The 24,301-nt window shown below is 45.1% G+C and overlaps 1 protein-coding gene across 1 annotated transcript in view; it reads left to right on the top strand.

The window, feature by feature from the left end:
* Positions 1-2,243: 2,243 nt before the first annotated feature.
* The window catches only part of LOC119159862 (monocarboxylate transporter 12), a 57,780-nt gene continuing 35,722 nt past the window's right edge, over positions 2,244-24,301 (top strand). The window contains exon 1 of the mRNA XM_075888582.1: positions 2,244-2,466. Coding sequence (XP_075744697.1) covers positions 2,408-2,466 — 59 coding nt within the window. The 5' untranslated portion in view covers positions 2,244-2,407. The remainder of the gene's footprint in view (positions 2,467-24,301) is intronic.

Raw genomic sequence — 24,301 nt, 5'->3', positions numbered from 1 at the left:
TGAAGCAGAGAGCTTCTCTACCCACTTTCAAAAATAATGGCGCTAACGGAGCATTGCGTTCAAGAAACACTTGGCAATAACTTCACTTGGAGGGACCCAAAAGAAAATGACGCTGTTGTCTTGCGTTACTAAAGAACACGCCTGCGAAAACTCACAAAAAGCAAGTGCTGGTGGTTATCTCACGTTTAAAAGCTACACCATAAGCCATGATGTCATGCATTTTGATGGTGATTGTTAAGTCCTACGTATTTTCTGAACATGAACAAATATGAAGCATACTGTTCTCTGAGGAGGCTATAGATATAGTCTTAGCATATAGCTTCAAGGAATTGGCTGATGCAGTGTTGCGAAAATACAAAAAATACGCTTTGAAAACCGCGACTTCATGCATGGAAATTCTGACGTGAGATCTAAAAAAAACTTTAACGTTCATTTGTTCATCAAATAATGAACATATGACGGTGAAATTAAGGACATCACTGCTGTCAAATTACAATTGCTCAATATAAACCTATACATTCTTTCACTTGAATCTCTCTTTGAACATCACCGGTGAAATGAGCTGCTCAATTAAGCAATATTGCCCGGTGACTTAGTTTTAATTGGTGTTTAGGTTCACCCCTACCCTCTTTTTTCTCCCTATCGATCATACGTCCTTCGACTTTTGGCTCGTTTGGGTGAGAGCACTTAAGTTGGGACGAAACCACGACAGCGTCAGCCTTGAATCCAGCTCGTTCTAAACGCTCGGGCATTTCTTCCTGTGGCAAACGGCAGAGTGATGTCACGACGTGGCTCGAGTTCGTCTTTGCACCGCAAATAAGGCGGCCGCGTTTCGTGGTTTTTTTGTGTTGTTATTTTTGTAAACGACTTTGCTTTGGCTGCTTGCCATTCATGAACATATTGCACTCGGCAAAATGAGGAAGTAAAACAGAAGAGTTGCAGGTACGTAGGCTTGTTCGCATTGATTGCGAAACCTGCGCTACGCACAAAGAGTTATACCTAGAAGGCGAGCGTGCCCGTCAAGGCCGAGAGGCGTGCGGGCATGGCATGTATGGACGTGTGTACTAGTCTGATATTCATACAGGCGGAACTACTATCCGCACATTCATACTGGCTCAGCGTAACACTGACGCGGGACGTTGCCGCTTCATCCCGCAATTTTACAATTTTAAAATTTCACTTAATGGCGGCACTACGTCACATGATGCTTATCGTGTGATTACTTGACACTGACATTTGCTCGTAGTAGGCCAACTTATTTTGTATGCGTGTCATAGAAACGCTGGAAATAGGACAACAATACTACCTGAATGAACGGGATTGCTTTTGAACGTTGTGGTGCTTAATTTTAAATATGTGCTGTGTTAGTCTTTTTTTGTATGTGTAGGCTGGCTCTATCTTGGGATCGAGCATATTCGGTTTTGACTATGGTGCGCCTAATTTTCTATGCAGGCAAAGCAAATTTTGTGGGATGTTCGTTGTTGGGAGTGGGGCATATCAAATACTGAAGCACACCAGGGTGGATTTCAACGTTGCTTAACTAAACTTCTAATATAGACTAAATCATGCATTTCATGACGGCCACAGAAAATTCGATTGCGAACAAACTTGATTTCCGGAGCCGCCCATATTGGCCTTCAATATTGTTAAACTGAATTCGCGATTTCAGCGCGGTCGCAGTCCTTTCATAGTGGGCAAGGCTAGTGTCGAACGGGGCTTTCATAGTGGGCAAAACCAATTTCGGTGCAGACCTCTCCAAATTTAGAAATGAGTCCGGTCGCTTTTGGAAACGAGCCTCTTAGGTTTCCAAAAGGCGTCAACTGAGTTTGAAAATTCAAAAAGCCAGATTTTCTAGATGTGGGCTATCAAAATTTCATGGTGGGGTCAATAAAGTTCTGTGAGCGAATCAGGTGTTTCTGAACCTAAATTTTTTATTTAAGCAAAGACGAAATTTTCTATACATGTTAGAAGCGCATGTCAGTCAAGAGATTAAAAATAGAACCATCATTAAGCCACTCGGCCCTTGTTATATCCTCGTACCCATCATTAGAGTGGTTACCGAGCCCACACAACCTTACGGTGTCATATGGCGCAGCGAAGCCGGCTGCTACATTGCCGTTCACGAAGATATAAGAAAAACATTTTTCCCATTACTTTCAAAGTAGTCGTTTGGCTTGGTCGTCATCTTCCTCTTAGGCGTGCTTCTTACGCACGTTTCACATCCCAACAGAATGAAACTTGCGTGCGCTCAGCCCAGGTGACACTAGGTAGCTTTCAGATTCTAGTTAGCCACTGTGGACGACGTGCTACTTTGTTATGAATTAGCCAGATGTATACAATAGACCAGTCTTCAGATGCATGTGAACAGTTCACGGCAGTATAGATACCGAATTCCATTCAGTCAGAGATGTCAAGTATACCAGCGGATAACACGGATACGTCCAACACTCGCCCATATCCGATCAGGTAAGATGACAACCAATGAATGTTTTAGTCATTTGCTTGGTTGCAGATAGCTGTGGAGTCAGCATGCTTTTTATAGGCCGCATGTAAGCAGTAACGACAAGTAATGCCGCCTCCGCAACACGTTTCCCATCGGTGCACCTCCTTAATAGTTTGCTTGCTATTTACACGCTCTTGCAATCGCTCAAGTGCAATTGATGGAACTGTACTGAGGTGGGTCACGCAGTCAAACTTCGACGATGTTGGCGTTCGTACAGGTGAAAAGCAAGTAGAACAGTGAAAATAACACCAGGCGTGCTGGCATGAGTTTTCAGGTATAACGTGGCATCGCTGGGTACCGCTGAAGCTGGAAACTGTACGTAATAAAAATAAAAGCACTGCCATAAAGCCACATATTGCTTCTGCAAGTTACTTGTCTTGCGTATTATTGATTGACCATTAATGTTTTTGAAGCTGCTGTGCCAGACTTTTTCACCTAAACGTGAGAGTATATCCAAAAAACTGACTCTACTAGGCACCTTAGCAAAATAAAAAAAACATCATCGTTTATTTTTAAAGGGGGATGGGACATGCTGACCGAATAGAATCACTTGTTTGTTCGAATGAATATGCTTACCGTTGCACCGTCTGACAAGTATTTGTCCTAATAAGGTATGGACACTGGGTTACAGCCACAATTATAATGCAGCACGAGTTTTCTCACAAGATGAATCATGTAGCACTGAGCAGCCAGAAATATTGTGCTGATGTTAATTTATCAATTACAAAGTAACGGCAAACGTTTGAGCGAGAAAACTCCGCAAATCGAAAGCTGCAGCACCGAAATGAAAAAGGATACAAAAGTACAACTCTCGAAAATTGTTCTTCGGATGTACCAAGTAGAATGCACTAATACCTTTACGTCGCTTAGATGACTCTGAACCCCTGCCATGGTGGTCTGGTGGTTATGACTGCACTACTAATTCGAAAATCGGGGGATCGAATCGCGACGGCCACAATTTCGATGAAGGTGACAGTGCCTGAGAACCGTGTACCTAAGGTTCGGTGCTGGTTAAAAAAAACAAGATGGTTGATATTTCGAGAATACCACGCTACGGCGGCTCTCGTATTGATATCCTGGCTTTTGGAATACAAGGCCCAACAATTAAAATTATATGATTGTGTAAATGATATTTTTCATTTCGTCGGGGCTACAAAGGGCAGTGCTGCGTACTATCAGCCCGTAAACAGCCAAAACGGGAGAGCTCTGAATTTTGATTGCACTGCCTCCCTGAGCATAAAACAGCCAGGTAAATTCAGGCAAAAAAGTGCACGTGCGTTCCGAGATTTTCAAGTAGCGAGCTTTACCGTAGACTGGTTTATAGATGTAACTCTGCGTAATATTGTAAGCTCAATGCATTCTTATGTGCCACAGTTCCGATACGGCAATATTCTGTGAAAATATTACCGATAGGTATATGAAATCTCCAATATATTGCGACTAGTGTTCTTGAGAATATTGTTATAGAAACGTTCCTATCTGCAATTGCTAGGTAATAATGACGCTGTGGGCATTCCAAAAGTGTCTTTCTGTGTGAGTGAAAGATAAATGTACAGCAAAGAAATAAAACAGTTTACCGCATGTTAGGCAACGACACTCGTGTATCTTGATTAGGAATTGAGATTAACAGCAGTGATAAAACACGTTTCTTTTGTATCCACAATTGTTAAATATGAAAAAAACAGCAATGCATTCTTCCAGATGTGTGAAGCACTATGACGAATACGTAGCATTGGTTGAACGTCCGAATTGGATTGATTTGTGGGGTTTAACGTCCCGAAACCACCATATGATTATGAGAGACGCCGTAGTGGAGGACTCCGGAAATTTTGACCACCTGCGGTTCTTTAACGTGCACCCAAATCTGAGCACACGGGCCTACGACATTTCCGCCTCCATCGGAAATGCAGCCGCCGCATGAACGTCTGAATTTGTAAATGCGCTTGTTTGAATACTCCTCGTGGTACCGTGCTTGGCGAAAGCAATTTTCGAGAAAAGTTCACCTAGATGCACGCCTCAGTGAGGTTTTGGGATGCACGATTGCAACTCGCCATAATCTGCACAGGACACAAGACAATCAATGAGGGAATGATGGGTTCACAGTCTCCGCCTTCATGCACCTAGCGTAAGACTGGCAACATTGCATTTTTTTTCTATCAGCGCCATAATTAAAGGATCGTTATCTGCTGAGCAAATGAATGCTTTTAACTCATCAGTGGCATGTTCGCCTCTAACTATACTTTTGACAGGCACAGGCATATCTGGATATTTTGCCGCCATCTGTTTGAAGTGGCGCTAGTTTCTCGAGCGTTCGCAACAGTTTCTCGGATGGAAACAACTTTTGGCATAAAGCCGATGAAGAAGATTTTATCCAAATCAATCTCGCACGGGAATCATTGCTTAAACCGGATTTTGTATGTGCTTCTTGTGATAGCCATGGAGAGCTAAGCGCTTGCTTTGAACAATGCCACACAGACAAATTTCAGAGAAGTACAAGAAGCACATACATACTTTACAGGCTGCACTAGATTACTGCCAAGAGCCGACGACACAAAAGGCGTACGTAAAAGAGAATGTATTCTTGAGTCCTTCGTCTTTCTGGAGCATCCTGTGTTTGTTGTTTTATTTTTTATTATTTCTATTTTTTCAATTATTCAGTGCAGTGGGGCTACAAAATCACCACCTGTAGCTCCACGAGACATCTGGCTTATCAGATTATCGGCAAGTGATGAGCAGTCATAAAAACTTAGGGGCTGAAGATGACCATGGTCTCAGTTTGCGTGTGAAACGTGGGCTCGCACAGACGCAATACGTTGGACTGTGGCAATGTGAAGCGAATATTCTAGCATACTGAGTTGCCGGAAGCCGTGTTGAGGTTCGGGAAATTTGTGCGAGAAAATTAAGTAATTGATCATTTTTAAGAGCAACCTTTTTTTCTGTTAACCTACCGTTTTGTAGACACAAGATAACACAGGCACCACTCCAATATCTCTGTGATATAGGCTGGTGGTGCTTCTGCTGCATCACAGCGCTGGAGGTTACAGAAGTAGCTATGGAAAAATCAGTAAAGGCGGGTGTCACGACTGCACATAAGCTTCGACGTCTGTCTGCTGTTTGGATAGATAGATAGATAGATAGATAGATAGATAGATATCTAGATAGATAGATAGATAGATAGATAGATAGATAGATAGATAGATAGATAGATAGAAACTGTCGGGGGCTTTGGTTCACCAAGAAATGAATCACATTTAGTAGGCCCAAGAACACAACCTTGCGTACCTGGTGCGGGAAAACTACGATGTAAGAATATGTTAGGTGTTAGAATACTCTGCGCACCAGCGGTGCCACAATATGTTCCGTTGGCTGAACATACGTGGCTGCAAGCCATTAGATGGCGCCATGGTCAAGTGACCCAGCGATGTGGCGCTGGCAACTTGAAATTCCTCCCCCCCTCTCCCGACACCTTTGTGCTTAGTGGTATTAGAAACGCCAAAAGAAATCAAAGGAAATTTGTTTTCACTTTAAAATAAAAAGTGTAGCATGCTTAAGAAAAAAAATATTGGCATGAAACTGCCTTATGCAGATTGTGAATGTCGCGGAAACAGATGAATAGAGCTTTACTCGAAACCCACCAATTACCATTTGCGCGAAGTAGTGCTTTTGTTTTAGATGCGGAGCATCTAATACTCGAGGCTTGTAGTGCGGCGCCGTCCGCAAGCTTCCTCCTCCTTCTTCCACCATCTGTGCATCCCTTCCTCCTCTACACACCGCGCGCGCTTCACTCCTCCACCATCTGTGCACCCTTCCTCCTCTACACACCGCGTGCGCTTCTCCTCTTCACGAACATTCGCTAGCTGTATAATGTAGCGCGCATGCGCCGTCACGCTTCGAGAACATCGGCAGCTGACCCGCGCGCATGCGCCGTCGCGCTTCGAGAACATCGGCAGCTGACGCGCGCGCATGCGCCGTTGCGCTTCTCCCTCTTCTCGAACATTCGAAAGCTGACGCGCGCATGCACCGTCACCCACCATCTGTGCCGCGCGCGCTTCTCCCCTTCGAGAACATTCTACAATTCTCCTGATTCTCCAGTGGACGCGCATGCGCCGTCGCGCTTCGAGAACATTCAACAGCTGACAGTGCATGCGCCGTCGCGCTGTATATATACTCAAGGTCGGCGCTCGCTCGCTCAGTTGCCGCTCGTCGGTTGGTTTGTACGGCGCGTCGACGTCCAAGGTCGCGGTGAAATGAATTCCAACGAATCCACAAACACAATGATCGACGTCCCTTCGACCAGCGCCGCCCTTTCGCAAACGTGTGTACGTGTTCACTCATTTAACACCCCCTCCTACAACCACGTTTACCAATTTAGCCATCGACCCAAGTAAGTCGCAATTTAACACCCCATTTCACAACCACGTTAACCAATTTAGCCATCGACCCAAGTAAGTCGCACTTTAACACCCCGTTAACCAATTATATGCTCCGCATCCTCCTCAGTGTTCCCCCGAGGGAAGCTGCGGCAATTTTTTTTGCAGGTTTTTATTCACAAAAAAAGTTAAAAATCAACCAACGCACTATCCCTTGATTAAAATATATATGGTCACGGCGAGTGCATTTAGGTAGGGGCTAACAGCAAAAACAACCGCGCGCTTAGATAAGATGTATGTGAGGCCAATGAATGGAATCCCGGTGTGGCGATTGCTTTATCGATGGAGGTGAAAATGCTTGAGGCCCATCTACTTATAAATTTATATGGACGTCATTGAATACCAGAAGGCCTAAATTTTCAGAGCCCTCCACTGCAGCTTCTCTGATAATCACACGCTGTTTTGATACTTCAATTGATATGTGGTGTTTAACGTCCCAAAACTGCCATATGATTATAAGAGACGCCATAGTGGAGTATTCCGGACATTTAGACCACGTGGGGTTCTTCACCGTGCATTCAAGTGTGAGGAAACGGGCCTACAGCATTTCCGCCTCTATCGGAAATGCAGCCATGTCAGCCGGGATTCAATCCCGCGATCTACGGGGGAGCAGCCGAGTACCCTAGCCACTAGACCACCACGTCGGGGCGCTGTTTTGATACTTAGAAGCACAATTAACATAATAATAATAATACATTAGATGTAGGTGCTCAATCGCCAACTACGGGTAGTCAGAATCACCCAGGAGCCCGTGACTACGACGTCCCTCACAAAAAATCATGATTTTAGAGCCTACACCGCCCAGATACTTCGCAAATATTAATATCCCTCAACTGGAATAATAGTTGGGATAATTTGTAGTATACACTATAATATATTGAAGCACTTAAAAAAATCGATAAGACAACTTTACTGCATCGCATCACAGGCGTGCCCACTGGAAGGAAGGTAGCAAGAGGGGTGTGGCCGCAGCACTAAGTCACATAAAAAAAGGGAGGGGCAAATGTGTGATGACCCCCGCCCTCTGATGAGGAATCATGAGCCCGCCTGTGCAACGTATGGATGTTGCCGAACGTCGTTTTGGTTTTGGTGCTTGCAGAGCAAGAGGTTTGCTCTTCCGGGCTAGTTTTCTGGGTTTACTTGTCCTTCTGAGATGTTTAGAACTGTTCTGAAATTAGGTGCGAATGACTTTCATAGATAAAACTTGCCTCTGTGGAACGTTAAGTAGCACCAATCACTCCACGTAGTATGTGGTTAAAATCATTTCCTTTGAAAAGTATTTAGTGCAAACATTGTCCGTATACCCAACTGGGTCTGCCGTCAGAATTGCAAGGCGCCGCTGCTCCAGGTAGTCCCTGTCGGACGGCACCTTAAACAGAAGCACAAGCTTCACACAAGTCCAATAGCCAAAATGAGAGTTCGGCACAAAACACATTGTATTCATTTGACAAACCTCTCCGCCATTGGATGCCATCTTGGTCAATAGAAGATCTTAAAACGCACGTAAACAAAAAAGCTGGCATCAAAACAGCATGGTCGCGCATACCAGCAAAAAGACACAGAATCAGTGGTTCGCACGTTGCCGCCGAAACACCTGGCGCCACTTTTCCTAGCGTCCTAAAAAGGCACCGACAAAGCGGCACGAAAACTGATAACGTCCGGAGTGTAATCTTGACGCTGGAGATTCGTTATTGCACTTTTAACACCTGTGGGGTATATAATCGCCACCTGTTCATGTATATATTCTTACATCGCGGGGAAAACTGCTGTGTGTAAGGTAAAAATGAAGTTTCCTCAGTAGCAACGACAAGTGCCTTCCACTACGTCTATCTCGAGATGCGCGTCCCCTAACACCCTTACGTTTGGTAAGGATGTTAGGGGGCGACGCACAAGAAGTCGCATAAGCGACTCCGCGGACGGCCCATATAGAAAATAACAGCAGCCGTCATCACAGATAGCAACGATGCACGATAATGCACCACGTGCCGACTAAAGAAACTGCGATAACCCTGGAAGCCTGTATCCAAGCATCACGGACACACAAAACACTGCCCTATCTGCCGTTGTCAGGTTAGCAAACATTTCCCTTCTAATCTGTTCGTATATAAATCTGGATGAAAATTTACTTTGGGGCAGTTCTCACACAGAGACCAAACTCTTCTGTGTGTTTGAGGTAACACAATTCGCTCTATTGGGAAGAAATTTTAACTTGTCGCCTGAAACAATTACAAGTGGTAAATGACAGATTGACAAAAGAACTAAACATTATTCTTCGCTACAGCTATTTCATGGTTTGACAAATCACGTAATGGAAGGATATATTAGAAAAAATTTCATGTACGCACAAAAAAGCAAACGAATAGCGTCATCACCTGACCAGGCCACTGCCCCTATAGTTTTCTACATAGCGTTTCCAACAATATTACCTAGAGGAAAATCTGGCACTGCGATTCCTCGGAATTCCCTCATGGAAATTATGGGAAGTACATGTTTCAGATTAAATTGCCCTGGCTAGCGAAGTATCCAGGGATTCTTTTCGACAGTTTCAGTTTCGTGCTTCCGTAGTGGGGTTATAGTGGGGTGCGGTGCAAAGCACTGAAGCAGCGCCATTGTTGTTCAAAGAGGCTGAAGACTACTATGTCTCAGATTTTCTGCGCCTTCAGAGCTTCACCACTCGTATTTGACAGTTTAAGCATAGCGTCGTCCACTCACTGCAGTGCATAGATGTACCGTCTCATGCCAGAGCAGAATATTGCATCGTGTTTACTTTTTTCTCTAGTGCGTCTTGCAAAAAATCCTTTAAATCGACTGCATAACGACAGCGAAGCTAAGTAGACGGACCGTAACCCTCCTGTTACTTGACTTCACAACAAAACGAGATGTGCATTGGTAGAAGACCACTTGTACAGACGCACCTTGCATTGCAGCAGACAAATGTTTAATGTTTCTCATTTTATCCTGTACGGTAATTTCAGCAAATAGATAATGCGTTCTTTCAAGAGCAAAACAAGAATGTTTGTTTTCAAATGTAGAAAAATAATTATTATACCTTATTACTGAATCTCGAACGCAGTGACAGACATATGCATACCTTAGTGGGTATACTTGTCCAGGTTTCACTTGTACCGCATGACCGCCAAAACGTTTTGCGATAAAATTTACGTACAAAATACTAAAGCAAGTTTAATTTAAATATAACTTCATATCGCTTTGCTTTACACTAGGCAAACAAGTGTCGAGAATCCTGAGAACGCGATCCGCCGGAATCAGATCCAAAGTCTGTATTTCCACTAATTCTCGTGGGGGTACAAGCACCTCTGAGGAAGAACGCGTAGACACTAGCTCTTTATTACATGGTAGGTATTAAAGAATTGTATGGATTTCTTCTTCTTTTTGCTACACTGCTAATAGCACATTACCTTTCTTTTTGGGACTCGCATCTTTCTTCAAGTCTGGGCAAAGCATCAATCACAAATGTTCTGGACAAAGAAACTTGTAATTTGTACAGCTCGGTAGCCTACTATATTTTATGTGGCCTTCTGCAGTTCATGCCTATCGTTTCTTTGAGTCTATCCTAAGTCAATTGCAGTACGAAGTTACCTTCCAATGATGCCTGGTTGTCCATTGCGTGAGTTAGTGATTCTACTTTGTCCCTCCAGCCCTTTCCATTTAGTCGCAATCACCTAACCACTTGCCATCCTCGTCGTGCTTCCCGTATACCTTGGTATCCTTCTTCACGTTCAAAATGGCTATTTGCTATGTTTCCTTCATATGACGTTACGTGCTCACGTGCCCAGTTAAATTTTTCACCTTATCAGCTTATATGAAGGATCGGCTACTCCTGTTTTTCTGATCTACCCTATATTTTTATCTCTCAGCGTTGTCTTTATTGTTTTTGTTCCATGACGCCGTCTGTGATGCCTTGCTTCTATGTTACCTCGTTGCTTTTGAAAGTTTACTCCGTACGTTAGCACATGGAAAACTAAATACTTCATCTTTGTGGATCAGTTTTAGGTTCCCCATCTTGAGTTCAGAACTTGTACGCACGTGCACCAGCCCAGCGTTTTTTTCTTAGTCTTCTTTACTTGAAGTGACACTGCTGTCAATATTTGGCTTACACATAGCCTTCATGCACCTCCAAAGTGCCAAGAACGTCCTTCGTGCCGTAACTTTATTTTAAAAAAGACATGCGTATAGATACTTTGACGCAGGTTCAACAAATACCACGTGATAATGAATACATTCCGTTATGAAGTGCGGTATCATACTTAAGGAATGAGATTTGATGAAACGGAACGGAACGAGGTTCACAGCAGTGGGGCTTGTAGACTATAGCAAGAATTAAAACCACCCAGCATTGTATCGGGGTCGAGATTTGCATTTACCATCTTAACGTCTGGTTGTATCCCCTCATGTGCATTTAGTATAGCGCATTGTGCGACAGAACAAGCAACTTGTGAAGCTGTTAGCCTTTATATCAAGCTTCCTTTTTGTCGTGCCTCATTACCCTACATATAACTGAGGAAGCCACTCACCTATCTTCTCGTCCATAACACCGAACAAATGTTATATTCTCGCTCGCCAGCTTTCGTTAGCTCCCAGCGTTGTGAAAAAGTGGAAGAAACTGCTATACCGATATTTACTGTATTTACATTCGAGTATAATAAAGATGAATTGAACGTCAAGGAAATTATGTTTTTTTTGAACGACGCTTCAGTTCGGTATGTGCGTCACAGGACTAAACCGGATGTTCAAAGTTATACACACTTACGATGATACCACAGCATGCCGGTGTGATGGTATACTTAATGTTCATAACTTAGAAAAAAACAACTCGATGAGCCATTACACGGGCAGGTGGAAATGAGTGAATGAAATACTACTAAATAGCACACAAGCATTACAGCAGTTGATTGATTGATATGTGGGGTTTAAAGTCACAAAACCATCATATGTTAATGGGAGACACTGTAGTGGAGGGCTCCGGTAATTTCGACAACCTGGGGATCTTTACTGAGCACATTACAGCAGTTGATTACGATAGATATATGTATGGCTCCCAATAACGAGCACAGAGCATTTAGTTGTACTAATGGTGAACATAAATGTAAAGAGGCAAAGTTGCAATCGAGGATAAGGTAACGACTGACATGCTGAAAGATGGCTGAGAAATTGTGTTAGAAAAACTGGTCACATCAATACGAAGTGTATCTTGACGGGAAGAGCACCAGGATCTTAGAAGAACGCAACATCATTTTAATGCATAAGAAAGCAGACACCAAGGACTTGAAAAATTACAGGCTGATCAGCTTACTGAACGCTCACTACAAACTATATACAAAAATAATTGCTAATTAAATAAAGGATACATTAAAGTTCCAAAAAAGTTATGACCACGCAGATTTTCTACAAGGCTACTTTACAAGAGACCTTATTCGTAATATTACTCAGGTATTAGAGGAATGCGTAGAATACAACCAACCCCTATACATCGCTTTTATGGATTGCGTCAGGCCGTTTGACTCAGTCGATACGTCAGCAGTAATGCAGGGACTATTAAATCAAGGCATCGACGAACGCAACATAAACATACTGCAAGTAATCTTAAGCGGATCCCCAGTCACTATTGTTCCCCATAAAGAAAGCGACAGTCTCAATAAAGAAGGGTGTAGGGCAGAAAGACGCGATCTCTTTAATGCTATTCACCTCGTGTTTAACGCAGGTTTTCGGGCCCTATAGTTTCGGAGGAGATAAAGATAAGAGTTAATGAAGCGTATCTTAGTAACCTGTGATTCACTGATGACATCGCCTTGATGAGTAACTCGAACAGGGGAGGAATTACAGTTCATGATTACAGAACCATGCACAGAAATCAGAAAAGGAGGATTGAAAATAATAGGCAGAAGTATGAGCAAAGTATTGAGCAACGGCCTCGACAGAAAACAGCCCTTTTGCGATAGGTGAGAGATACGCTGGAGTTTTTAAGGAATATGTCTACTTTGGACAGGTCGTAACCGCGGGGCTGAAGCATGACAGTGCAATAACTAACAGAATAAGGATGGGCTTGATCGAATTCGGCAAGCATTCTCAAATGATGAATGGTAGTCTGCCACTAACCCTCAATATGAATGCATATAACAGCTGCATCTTGCCGGGACTTACCGGTACTTACCAACGGGATAGAAACCTCGCATCATACAAAGAAGGTTCAGCTTAAATTGAGGACGACGCAGCGAGTCATCGAAAATAAAATTATAGGTGCAACCTTAAGAGAAATGAAGAAAGCAGAGTGGAGGAGGTAACCAAAGGGAACTAACGATATCATAGTTGAAATCAAAAAGAAATGGACACGGGCCAGGCACGTAGTGCATAGGCAGGATAAGCACTGGTGTTTAAGGTTAGCTGACTGAATTCCCAGGTGAGGCAAGCGGTTGAGAGGGAGACAGAAAAATAGGTACCCAGACGAGATTAGCAAGTTTTCGGGTCTAATGCAGCAGCAGCAAGCATAGGACTGAGTTAACTGGCGGAACATGGGAAATACCTCTGTCCTGCAGTGAGCGTAGTCAGGCTGATGAGTGATGATGATGATATATGTACACCTTCAAAGGGCAGGAGAAATATACAGACACATAAACAGATCGCGGCAACTAAATTTGAACTCGCGGCCTCAATACCTCAAGGCAGATGCTCCAGTTATGCGCTACTCAAGGGGTTTTTTGTTCGCTTTGCATTATGCAAAAAAAAAGCTCGTGAATGTGCCCTTGGTGCGTACAAATGACTGTATGGTTGGCGCGCTGTCCACAATGTTGACGGCTTAGCAAAGAAATTTAACTTGCTCAAGTAAGTAATGGTTCCTGTGTGAATTGGCTCGATTTTTCAACTTTCATGGGCTGTGGTGGATTCATTTTTAATGCGAAGGCGGATGGAGTAAAAACGCTTCATCAAAGATACGTCGCAGTGGGCTAGTTGTGCGACATCTCGGTATTGTCTCGTTACCACTCTTAGCCATAAAATGAAAGTTAACCTAAAATTCAATATATCTTGTAATATACTGTTACGGAGAAGATATGTTCTCCGACAGCAGGTCTTGCTACACGGCGTAAAGAGCGCACAGGCCAACAGGCAAGCTTGATAGACGAACCCACTACAACCACGTTGTCGTCTTCCTCCTTTCGGGTGCCATTCCAGCTGTGCCAAAGCGATCGTTCCATACACGTGTAATCACCCCGGCCGGTAAGGCACCGTCTCGGTGCCTGTTAAATGAGCGAGTCCGCGTTGTAGGGCTTGAGACGGCAAACGTGGACTATTTCCGTTCTGGGTGCAGCAGCCGATAGGTTTGTGGTAGCGGCAATCTCATAGGTCACAGGTGCGACCTGATGGAGGACCCGGTAGAGCCCAGGGTGTATAGATAGTAGTTTCTCGCAGAGGCCGACACGTCGAGATGGAAGCCACAGAAAAACAAGAGATCCTGCAGAAAAAACGGCATCCTTATGTCGACGGTCGTAAAGGGACTTTTATGCAGTCTGCGACAACGATAAGCGAGCGCGGGCTACTTCGCGTGCCGTGAGCGCATGGGTGATTGCATCCAGTGCGTACGAAGTGGAGGATGGTTGGTCTGATAAAAGCAGTGTGTCGAAGGGCTGTAAGGAATGACGTCCGAAGAGTAGATAAAATGGGGAGTAGCCTGCTGTTTCATGACGAGGCGAGTTATAGGCGAAGGTAACGAATGGCCGAGCTCTGTCCCAATCAGTGTGGTCGGTAGATACGTACGTGGAAAGCATGTCTGTCAATGTGCGGTTTAGGTGCTCTCTAAGGCCATTAGTCTGAGGGTGGTAAGATGTGAAGTTGTGATGGGTAGCACAATATCAGGGTAGATCATCAACCACACGAGATAGAAAGTAGCGACCACGGTCTGTGAGCAGGTGAGACGGAGCGCCATGCTGCAGAATAATGTCGTAGAGCATGAAGTCGGCCACGTCTGTTGCGCAGCTGGTTGGTAGCGCTCGAATAATCGCATACTGAGTGACATAATATGTGGCCACTGCCATCCATTTATTTCCGGTTGTATTAGTAGGAAAGGGCCCAAACAAGTTCAAGCCAACTCAATAAAACGGCTCGGCTGGAACTTCAATAGGTTGAAGGAGACCGGTAGGGGGAGTCGTATGCTTCTTTTGACGCTGGCAGACGTCGCAAGATGCGACGTAATGGCGAACGGAGCGGTAGAGACCTTCAAGAATACTTGTCATCGAATGCGGTAGTAAGTTCTGGAGACTCCTAGATGTCCGGAAGTTGGGGCGTTGTGGAATCGTCGCAGAACATCATTTCGCAGGTGATGTGGTACGACGAGTAAAAGTTCCGCGCCGTCGGGATGTAAGTTGCAGCGATACAAAACGTTGTTCTGAAGCAGGAATCTGCTAAGGGAAGGGTCAGTATGACGCGATTGAAGGCGGTCGATCATGGTGAGCAGCGATGGAGCTCGGCGCTGTTCGTCGGCCACGTTCAGAAAGTCTGTGATGGCTAAAACGCAGGCATCAGATTCCAAACAAGGTAGATCAACGGGATTCCGGGAAAAGCAGTCAGCATCGCTGTGCAGCTTTCCAGATTTGTAGACAACCGAGAACGGGTACTCTTCTAATCGAAGTGCCCATCGGCCGAGTCTTCCTGTAAGGTCCTTAAGCGTCGACAGCCAGCAAAGCACATGATGGTCCATGATGACTGCGAACGGACGTCCGTATAAGTATGAACGGAATTTCGCAATAGCCCAAACGAGGACTAAGCATTCTCGCTCAGTGATGGAATAATGTTTTTCCGATTGCGACAAATTGCGACTAGCGTAAGCTATCACACGGGTTGTGCCATTCTGTATCTGAGCGAGTATAGCACCAATGTCATCATTACTTGCATCGGTGCGAAGCTCTGTTCGAGCCGCTGGATCAAAATGCGCCAACAAAAAAGACGATGTGAAGGCGGTAATCAACGACGGGAAGGATTGTTCTTGGTGCTTCCCCCATGAGAAGGCCACATTATTTTTCAGAAGATCCGTGAGGGGCCTAGCAATATCCGCGAAGTTGAAGACAAAGCGGCGGAAGTATGAGCAGAGCCCAATAAAACCGCGAACTTCTTGTGTGGAAGGCGGAACCGGGAATTCTCGGACTGCACGGACTTTGTCAGGGTCGGGTCGAACACCTGTGGCGTCAACAAGGTGGCCGAGTAGTTTAATCTGCCGGCGTCCAAATGAGCATTTCGACGAATTCAGTTGGAGACCAGTGCAACGAAAACCGTCAAGCATTCTCGAGAGACAAGAGAGGCGGCTTTCGAAGGAGGGCGAAAAAACGACTACATCGTCCAGATAGCAAAGGCAGGTCGACCATTTGAAACCGCGGAAAAGAGAGTCCATCATACGTTCAAAAGTAGCCGGGACATTGCACAACCCAAAAGGCATGACCTTGATGGTAAAGGCCGTCGGGTGTGATGAATGCTGTCTTCTCGTGGTCGCGGTCGTCGACCGAAATTTGCCAGTATCTGGATCGAAGGTCAAGGAACGAGAAATAGTTGGCGCCGTGGAGGCAGTCGAGCGCATCATCGATTCAGTGTTGAGGGTAAACGTCCTTCTTGGTGATCCGATTCACGTGGCAATAGTCGACGCAAAAGCGCCAGGTGTTGTCTTTCTTTTTAACTAAGACCACAGGAGATGCCCAAGGACTCGATGACGGCTCAATGACGTCTTTGCTCAGCATTTTCTTGACCTCCGTCTGTATAACTTGGCGCTCGGCATGTGACAAGTGATAAGGGCGTTTGTGGAGTGGACTGGTGTTGACGGTGTCGAAGCGGTGGGTTACGGCACTTGTGCGGTCCAAGGCACAGTCGTCGACGTCAAAGATATCCAGGTAAGAAAATAGAACACCCCGGAGCGCTGCAATTTGGGAAGGTAAGACGTCGCTGGATATCATTTGGTCGAGGAATGCCTTATATTGCGAGGTGATGACAGGTTTCGCCAGTTTTATTGTCAGGGGTAAAATAACAAAGCAAACATTCATCAAGGGTGGAAAGATCGGTTAAAGTGGTGCCTTGGGGAAGAACTTGGGTCGACGTAGAGAAGTTCAGAACTGGTTGTAGCGCCGCGTTGTTAGCAACAGCCACTATAGTATGTCGTAGTGCGATGTGGTGCGTAAGGGTCAACTTGATGAGGGGAGCCACCAGATAGTCTCCACCAGGAACTGGTGGAAAGGGCGGCACAAGAATGTACATAGCGGCTTGGGGCGGTAGCCATATAGACTCCACGGATCGTAGCCGAGTGCGACTTGTAGGAGTGAAATCGGTGCACAAAGGCAATTCGAGCCGTAAGATACCGGTAGAACGATCAATGAGGGCAGAGTTGGCGGTTAAGAAATCAATTCCAAGGATGACGTCCTGTGGGCAAGCATCAAGGATTGCGAAGAGAACGGAAGTGTGGTGGCCGGCGACAGTAACGCGGGCAGTGCACATGCCAAGCACCGATGTACGGCTTCCGTTGGCCACTCGAACAGTTGGGAACATAACAGGTGTGAGAACCTTTTTCAGGCAGATCAAAGTGTTAAACTCATAACAGATACTTGGGCACCAGTGTCAATTAGAACAATATTGGCGTGGCCATCAACGAGCACTCGAAGTAAATTGCTTCTTGAAATTGTAGCTGGTTCAGGGTTTTCGTTCCGAGTCGTCAACGCAGCGCCACCTCTGGGAGCTGCACCCGTCGGTTTCCCGGGGGATGACCAGAATAAGCCGGTGACGGAGAGCGGCGGCGTTGACGGGAGCGTGATGGCTGACCCTGGGGTGACGGCGAACGGCTAGACCAGTTTTTTTTAGGCGACGACGTCAGCGTAGGACGGTTTGGAGCGTGGAGATGAGCGGCGAGGGGAAGGGTCCTGAAGTTGGTCACCCAGAAAAGCGGGTAGCGGACAGTGTCCACGGTCCTAACGGCGGTCCACGTTAGGAAAGCTTGGCCGGAAACACCACCTGTTGCGACAATGGCGGGAGATGTGCCCAACTCGAGAGCAAGAAAAGCAGATAGATCGATCATCGTGCGTGTGCCACTAAGATGAATTTCAGCAGTAGCGTGGTGGAAACCGAGGAGTCGAAGCTGTCGCAGCAACAAGTGGAGAAGCGTGGTGGTCAGCGTTGTGGACGGAAGTGCTCATGGGCTGCGGCATGATCCTGGTGGGCTGGGGAACCTCGACGCTGAGGTTGACAAACTGCCGACGTACGACGGCTTGAATAAGCGAGACTGTTCCCCAGTTGTCTTGCGCAGGGCGCTGATAGGAAGCGGGTGCCATGGCCTCCAGCTCCTGGCGAACAATCCTTGTGATATTGTCAGTAGGCGCTAGTGAACGGGGCACTGCAGAATCCTCGCAAGACGAAGTCGCAGCGCTGTTTGACAGTCTTGTGATGTGGTGGGTTCACCTGCTTTTAGCTTGTTCAAATTGTCGGCATTCAGATATGATGGAGTCGACAGTGGTACAGTTCTTGCACATTAGTATGTTGAAAGCATCATCAGCAATGCCTTTCAACACGTTGCTGATCTTTTCCGCCTCGGACATGTTTTTGTCAGTCTTCCGGCACAGTGCCAGTACGTCTTGGATGTACGTGACGTACGATTCCGTCGATGATTGAACACGCCACGCGAGTTCCTGCGTCGCTGCCATCTGACAAGCAACTGACCAACCGAACAAGTCCCGAAGCTTTTGCTTGCATGTGTCCCAGCTGGCTAATTATTCTTGATGCGTCTCGTACCAGGCGCATGCCGTACCCCGTAGGTAGAATAGAATATTTGCCAGCATAAGCGTCTCGTCACACCTGTAGTGCTTGCTGACGCGCTCGAATATTGCGAGCCATTCTTCGACGTCCGTGCTGTCCGTCCCGGAAAACGTGCCAGGGTCAAGAAGATGGGGGGGAGGGGGGATAACAGGTGATGGAACCGGCTCGGATGGCGAGGCCCGAGTGCCAGTTTCAGGCATCGCGGCTGGACAAAGTTGGTGTCCACTGCGGAGTTCCAGAGCCGGGTTGTGTGAAGACCCCGCATCTTCCACCAAAAGATGTTACGTGGAAGATTTGTTCACCGACAGCAGGTCTTGCTAACGGCTTGATGATGATGACGTCTGATGGATGGCGCTCACCCACAGAGGGAGATGAGCGAGGAACCGGGCAGCAGGATACTTAAATGAAACTAAAATGAAAATAAACACAATCTGAAAAGTAGTTTACAAATAATACTACCAATAAACAAAAATGTTTGCTGAGCAAGCGGGCGAACCATATCTTGTTTTTACCCGACATAGCTACGAATTATAAACTAAACATCTGAAAAGGTTTGGGTTCTCTAGCACGGAAATCTTTTAGCTGCGTTGATGTATTCAAACACAGTGGAGCATAAATCCCTCTGCCAGTAACCAAATGAAGTTCCGCCAAGTGATAAAATTAATGGTCGATTTACCTGTATTCCTAACCTTTGTAATGGGACTACTAAAAATCTTTTTCTGTGATAAGAATAACGATGACAGAATAAAAAAGAAATGATCTATTGTTTCAATTACGTTGCACCAAATGCATAGCGGTGACGCCTTGAATCGAGCTTTGTTAAGGTAATAATTTAGTTGTGTAACTGCGCACCGCAACCTAGTATAAGTGACCTCTAACTGGCGAGATACACACCACTGTTTATTCCAACAATATCTGAAATGCTCGAAATCTTTGAATTTATCCAAATTACCTTGTCCCCATTGCAGACAAGCATTTCGGAACCTTAGCGCTGTCACGTAAGCCATATCTGGCGAAACTGGGATGGTGGGCCCACCCAGAGATACTACTGCTAAAGAGTCCGCCATTTGGTACAAACATAACTCGTGGTGGCCCGGTAATCATAGCAAATGCAGTTTTTTTTACGTTTTTGGTACTAAATGCCATAACGTATTCATGAGCTCTGCATTGGTCGCGACTACTCAATCGCGACCAATGTGTTTTGAAAAATAAAGCCGGTTCTTGAATGAAAGCATAAAATGAGAGTCTTTCTTGTGAACTGTATATCTTTAAGAATGCTTGCACAGTAAGAAGTTTAAACCTATTTAGTAGAGAAGATAAGCGAGCTTCCATATACAATACGTTATTTGCAACAAATTTTGATAGACCCAGACACAAACGCAACACTTCTCTTTCAAGCAGTATTAGGGGTCTCATGTTATAAGTTGCACTTCCAGAAAATAATACACATCCGAATTCCATGATGGGCCGCACATAAAGTTTATATATCATTATTAGCACATCTCTTCTTAAAGCCGCTTTACGGTTTGCGAGCTTCCTTAGCCACCCCACGGCCCATGCTGCCTTGGAGTACACATAATCAATTTGACTTCTCCAATTTAATGCGTCATTATATAGGATGACGAAATATTTAAGGGAATTCACCTGCGGAATGAGCTTAATACTGTACATTAACGAGATTTTGATAGGCTGCAGAAAAGAGAATGCAAGAAGCGCACTTTTCTTTACGTTTAGGGTCATATGAATATTTTTAAGCCATCTTTCTATCATAATGAGATAATTTTGTAGATTCCGGTGTAGGGATACAAGGTCTGTACTACTTGCAAAGCTTAAAGAGCAGACAGGCATTTAGGCCGATGGGGAAGCTCGAGAGAGCAACCCACTACAACCACGTTCTCGAATTTCTCTTTTCGGGTGCCATTCCAACTGTGCCGAAGCGACAGTTCTATACACGTATCAATACGTATAGTGTATTGTAACATAAGTTGCATGTGTATCGTAATAATATGGCGAGTGGTGATTCCATGGTAATGTGCGTAAAAAATAAATCAGAAATTTTTACTTGAAGAAAAATGCAATGACGTGTGCACGTTTTTACAAATGTCTAAGACGTCTTTGGCAGAAGATATGCTTTTCTTTCGTTTCCCGTACCCCAAAACACAAAATTGTACACAAAAGACCCGCGTTCACGCACCCTTATCTTTTGCTGATATACCAGCGCGTACAACACGTAGTACAGACGCTTTGAACCTTGTACCATTCAGGTCTCGTTTGAATTGTTTCAAATTCTCTTTTTTTTCGCGTGTGGTGGAATTTTGGAACAAGCTTGATGGTGCATTGCGTAGAATTAACACTGTAGAGTTCGGGAAAAATTTTATGTGTTAGTCACATAAATTTGTGCGCACTATTATTTGTTTCTGTGCTTTCGTTGATTTTTTCTGTACCCGCTCCTGCAATGTCCCAGGCATGTGACAGTAGTATTTGCAAATAAATAAAATAAATAAAACTTTTTCTTGTGCGTGGGTGTTCCTTGAGAAAAGAGTATATATTTATTAGACTGCTCGATTCACCGAGTTCAGTTCATCAGAGTTCATCATTGTGTGGGCACGGCGAAACGGCTGGGACCCTGTCGCTTACCACGAAATTCTTCTTCACTGCACAGGTCCTCCTGACAGTGATCGCCGGATCATCAACCGTAAGCGATGCGTGCCGAGGACCAGCAGCTATCAACGCCTCCTTCGACACGTGTCCGTCTGCACCGCTATCGTTCCCCGACAAGTTCACCACCACCCCTCTGGATCGTCTGCGCATGTTAGTGACGTCACCAATCGTCAACCCTATAAAGGACTCGCTCCAGTGCTTCTTCGGCAGTGGGCACGGCGAAACGGCTGGGACCATGTCGCTTACCACGAAATTCTTCTTCACTGCACAGGTCCTCCTGACAGTGATCGCTGGATCATCAACCGTAAGCGATGCGTGCTGAGGACCAGCAGCTATCAACGCCTCCTTCGACACGTGTCCGCCTGCACCGCTTTCGTTCCCCGACAAGTTCACCACCACCCCTCTGCATGGTCTGCGCATGTTAGTGACGTCACCAATCGTCAACCCTATAAAGGACTCGCTCCAGTGCTTCTTCGGCAGTGGGCACGGCGAAACGGCTGGGACCATGTCGCTTACCACGAAATTCTTCTTCACTGCACAGGTTAGTTATTCCAACTGTAACATCAGAACGAAAAGTGAAATTTTCTTTTTGGTTGCGCCCTGCCCACGCACACTTGCTTGTATATGTTATGATTGTTATGCTGTATGCAAATTGTTGCTTTGCGGTGACATCGAGGAAAATCCTGGTCCAACTGTTGAGGAAATGTGTGAAAAACTCTTGTGTGGTCACGCTACGATACGGGATGAACTCTCGGAAATGAAAACGCGTCTCAACGACACTGAACGAGTATTGCGGGATTACGGCTCGCAAATTCAGTCTATAAACAAGATCTTACAGGAACTTAACTTGAAGGCACCTGCCGTTACATCTCTCGAAACTTCGACTGCTTCTCTACAGACCATGATGGCGTGGCAGAACAGCAAGCTAGTAGACTTGAAGGACCGCAGCCGACGGTCCAACCTTGTTGTACATGGCATCACGGAATCAGCTTGTGAAGAGGAAGAGTCACTGAAAACAAAGGTTATAAGCAATGTTTAAAAAAAAAACTCGGCGTTGAGTGCAAATCAATTGCTCGCATCCAGCGCCTTGGGCGAAAAGAAAGTCAGAGACCAGTTATTGCCTACTTTCTGGATTTTGTAGAACAGCAGGCTGTGTTGAAAAATGCACATAAACTGAAGGGAACGAATATTTTTGTACAGAATGATTACAGCCAAAGCACTTTGCACAAACGCAAGCTTCTCTGGGAAAGCGCGAAACCCGAGCGTGATAGTAAAAAACGCGTCCTGCTAGTTCACAATAAGCTTAAAATCGATGAAATAGTGTACATCTGGGACAACGAAAGGAATCATAGAGTTCTGCTGCCCTCACAGCCTGCCTCATCAGCACAGAAAAGCCAGCGTTCACCAGAAACTGCAGCAGCGGCAACTGCAGCAGCGGCACGAAATGCGTCAAACGGCTCCACGGCAGATTGACGGGAATTAAGGAGCGCCGACAAGGAACTAAGAATATTAAACCTAAACGCTCAAAGCCTTGTCAAAAAAACTGATAAACTTGAATATTTGCTTTTAGAACATAACCCACACATAACAGTTATAACAGAAACATGGTTGCATAATGACATCCCCGATTCTATTGTAGTTCCTGCATCCTATCAAATCATACGCCGCGACCACCCTTATCGTGGGGGTGGTGAAGCTATTGTCTTAAAAAGTTCCATTCCGCGTGTTATCTTACCGGAGATACCAGACCACGAGAGCCTATTTTTGAATGTAAACTGTTGGGGTCATAATTTCACGATATGTGCGGTGTATAGGCCTCCAAATGCTCCGTCCAGCTATTTGCAAGTACTTCACGATGAATTGTGTATGTATAAAGACAACCGGCTCATTCTATCTGGTGACTTTAATCTTCCCCAAATTAATTGGCTTGACACGCAATCATTGCTTGGTGATGTTACTAACCCTCTTCTTGATGTTATGCTCATGTGTGACTTAGTTCAGACAGTTCTCGAGTACACAAGAGTTGCCGGAAATGCCCGTTCAATATTAGACCTTGTTTTTGTTAATTCAAGCACACCTGAATATAGTGTCTCTATCAATGGTGGTATCTTTGACCACATGAGTGTCTTGTCCTTTCGTTTAGGGGGCGTTAAGAAACGCCGAAAACAAGTCAATAAGGTAGTGAAAAATTATTCTAATGCCGATGATCAATCAATCTCAGACACACTTTGGAATCTTTGTGATAACCTGCCCAGTTCCGTTGAAACATTGTGAAATACCCTGAAGTCTACCGTTCACTTTTGCATTGACAGATATATTCCTACCAGGAGTGTCCGTACTAACAAAAACAACCCATGGATATCAAGAGAAATCATACCTTCATCGCAGGCTTAAGCGTGCCAAACGGCGCCACTCCCCTCCCAGCAAGTTAACCGCATTGAAAACTCTTCTTGCCTCTAAGCTTTCTGATGCAAAGGCTAAATATTTCTCGCAAACCCTTCCAAGTTTTATAAATAAACTGTCCAGAAAAAATCTGGCGTTACTTAGGTCATCGTCCTAAAGACGTCCAACAGATATCAATTAGCGGTTCTGTTACCGGTGACTCGGTCGCTATCGCTAACCATTTTAACCAATATTTTCACTCCGTTTTCTCTCCAATCCAAGATAGTACTCCGTACAACATGCCTCTCCCAAATCTGTCCTCAGAACTTATAATCGTTGAGGGTGTTATTAACATGTTACTCAACCTAAAAATTAGATCTTCCGTTGGCCCCGACAACAAACCCAATGCCTTCTTGCACCGATACGCTGAGCCGCTAGGGCATATTCTTACTCACCTTTTTAGGTTATCTTTTGACTGTACCGAAATTCCTGACGACTGGCGCATAGCTGTGTCGTACCAATCCTCAAAAAA

This window comes from Rhipicephalus microplus, chromosome 3 (assembly GCF_043290135.1).
Source record: "Rhipicephalus microplus isolate Deutch F79 chromosome 3, USDA_Rmic, whole genome shotgun sequence".
NCBI lineage: Eukaryota > Metazoa > Arthropoda > Arachnida > Ixodida > Ixodidae > Rhipicephalus > Rhipicephalus microplus.
Note: the sequence above shows the minus strand (reverse complement) of the source record. Positions and strands in the feature narration are given on the sequence as shown.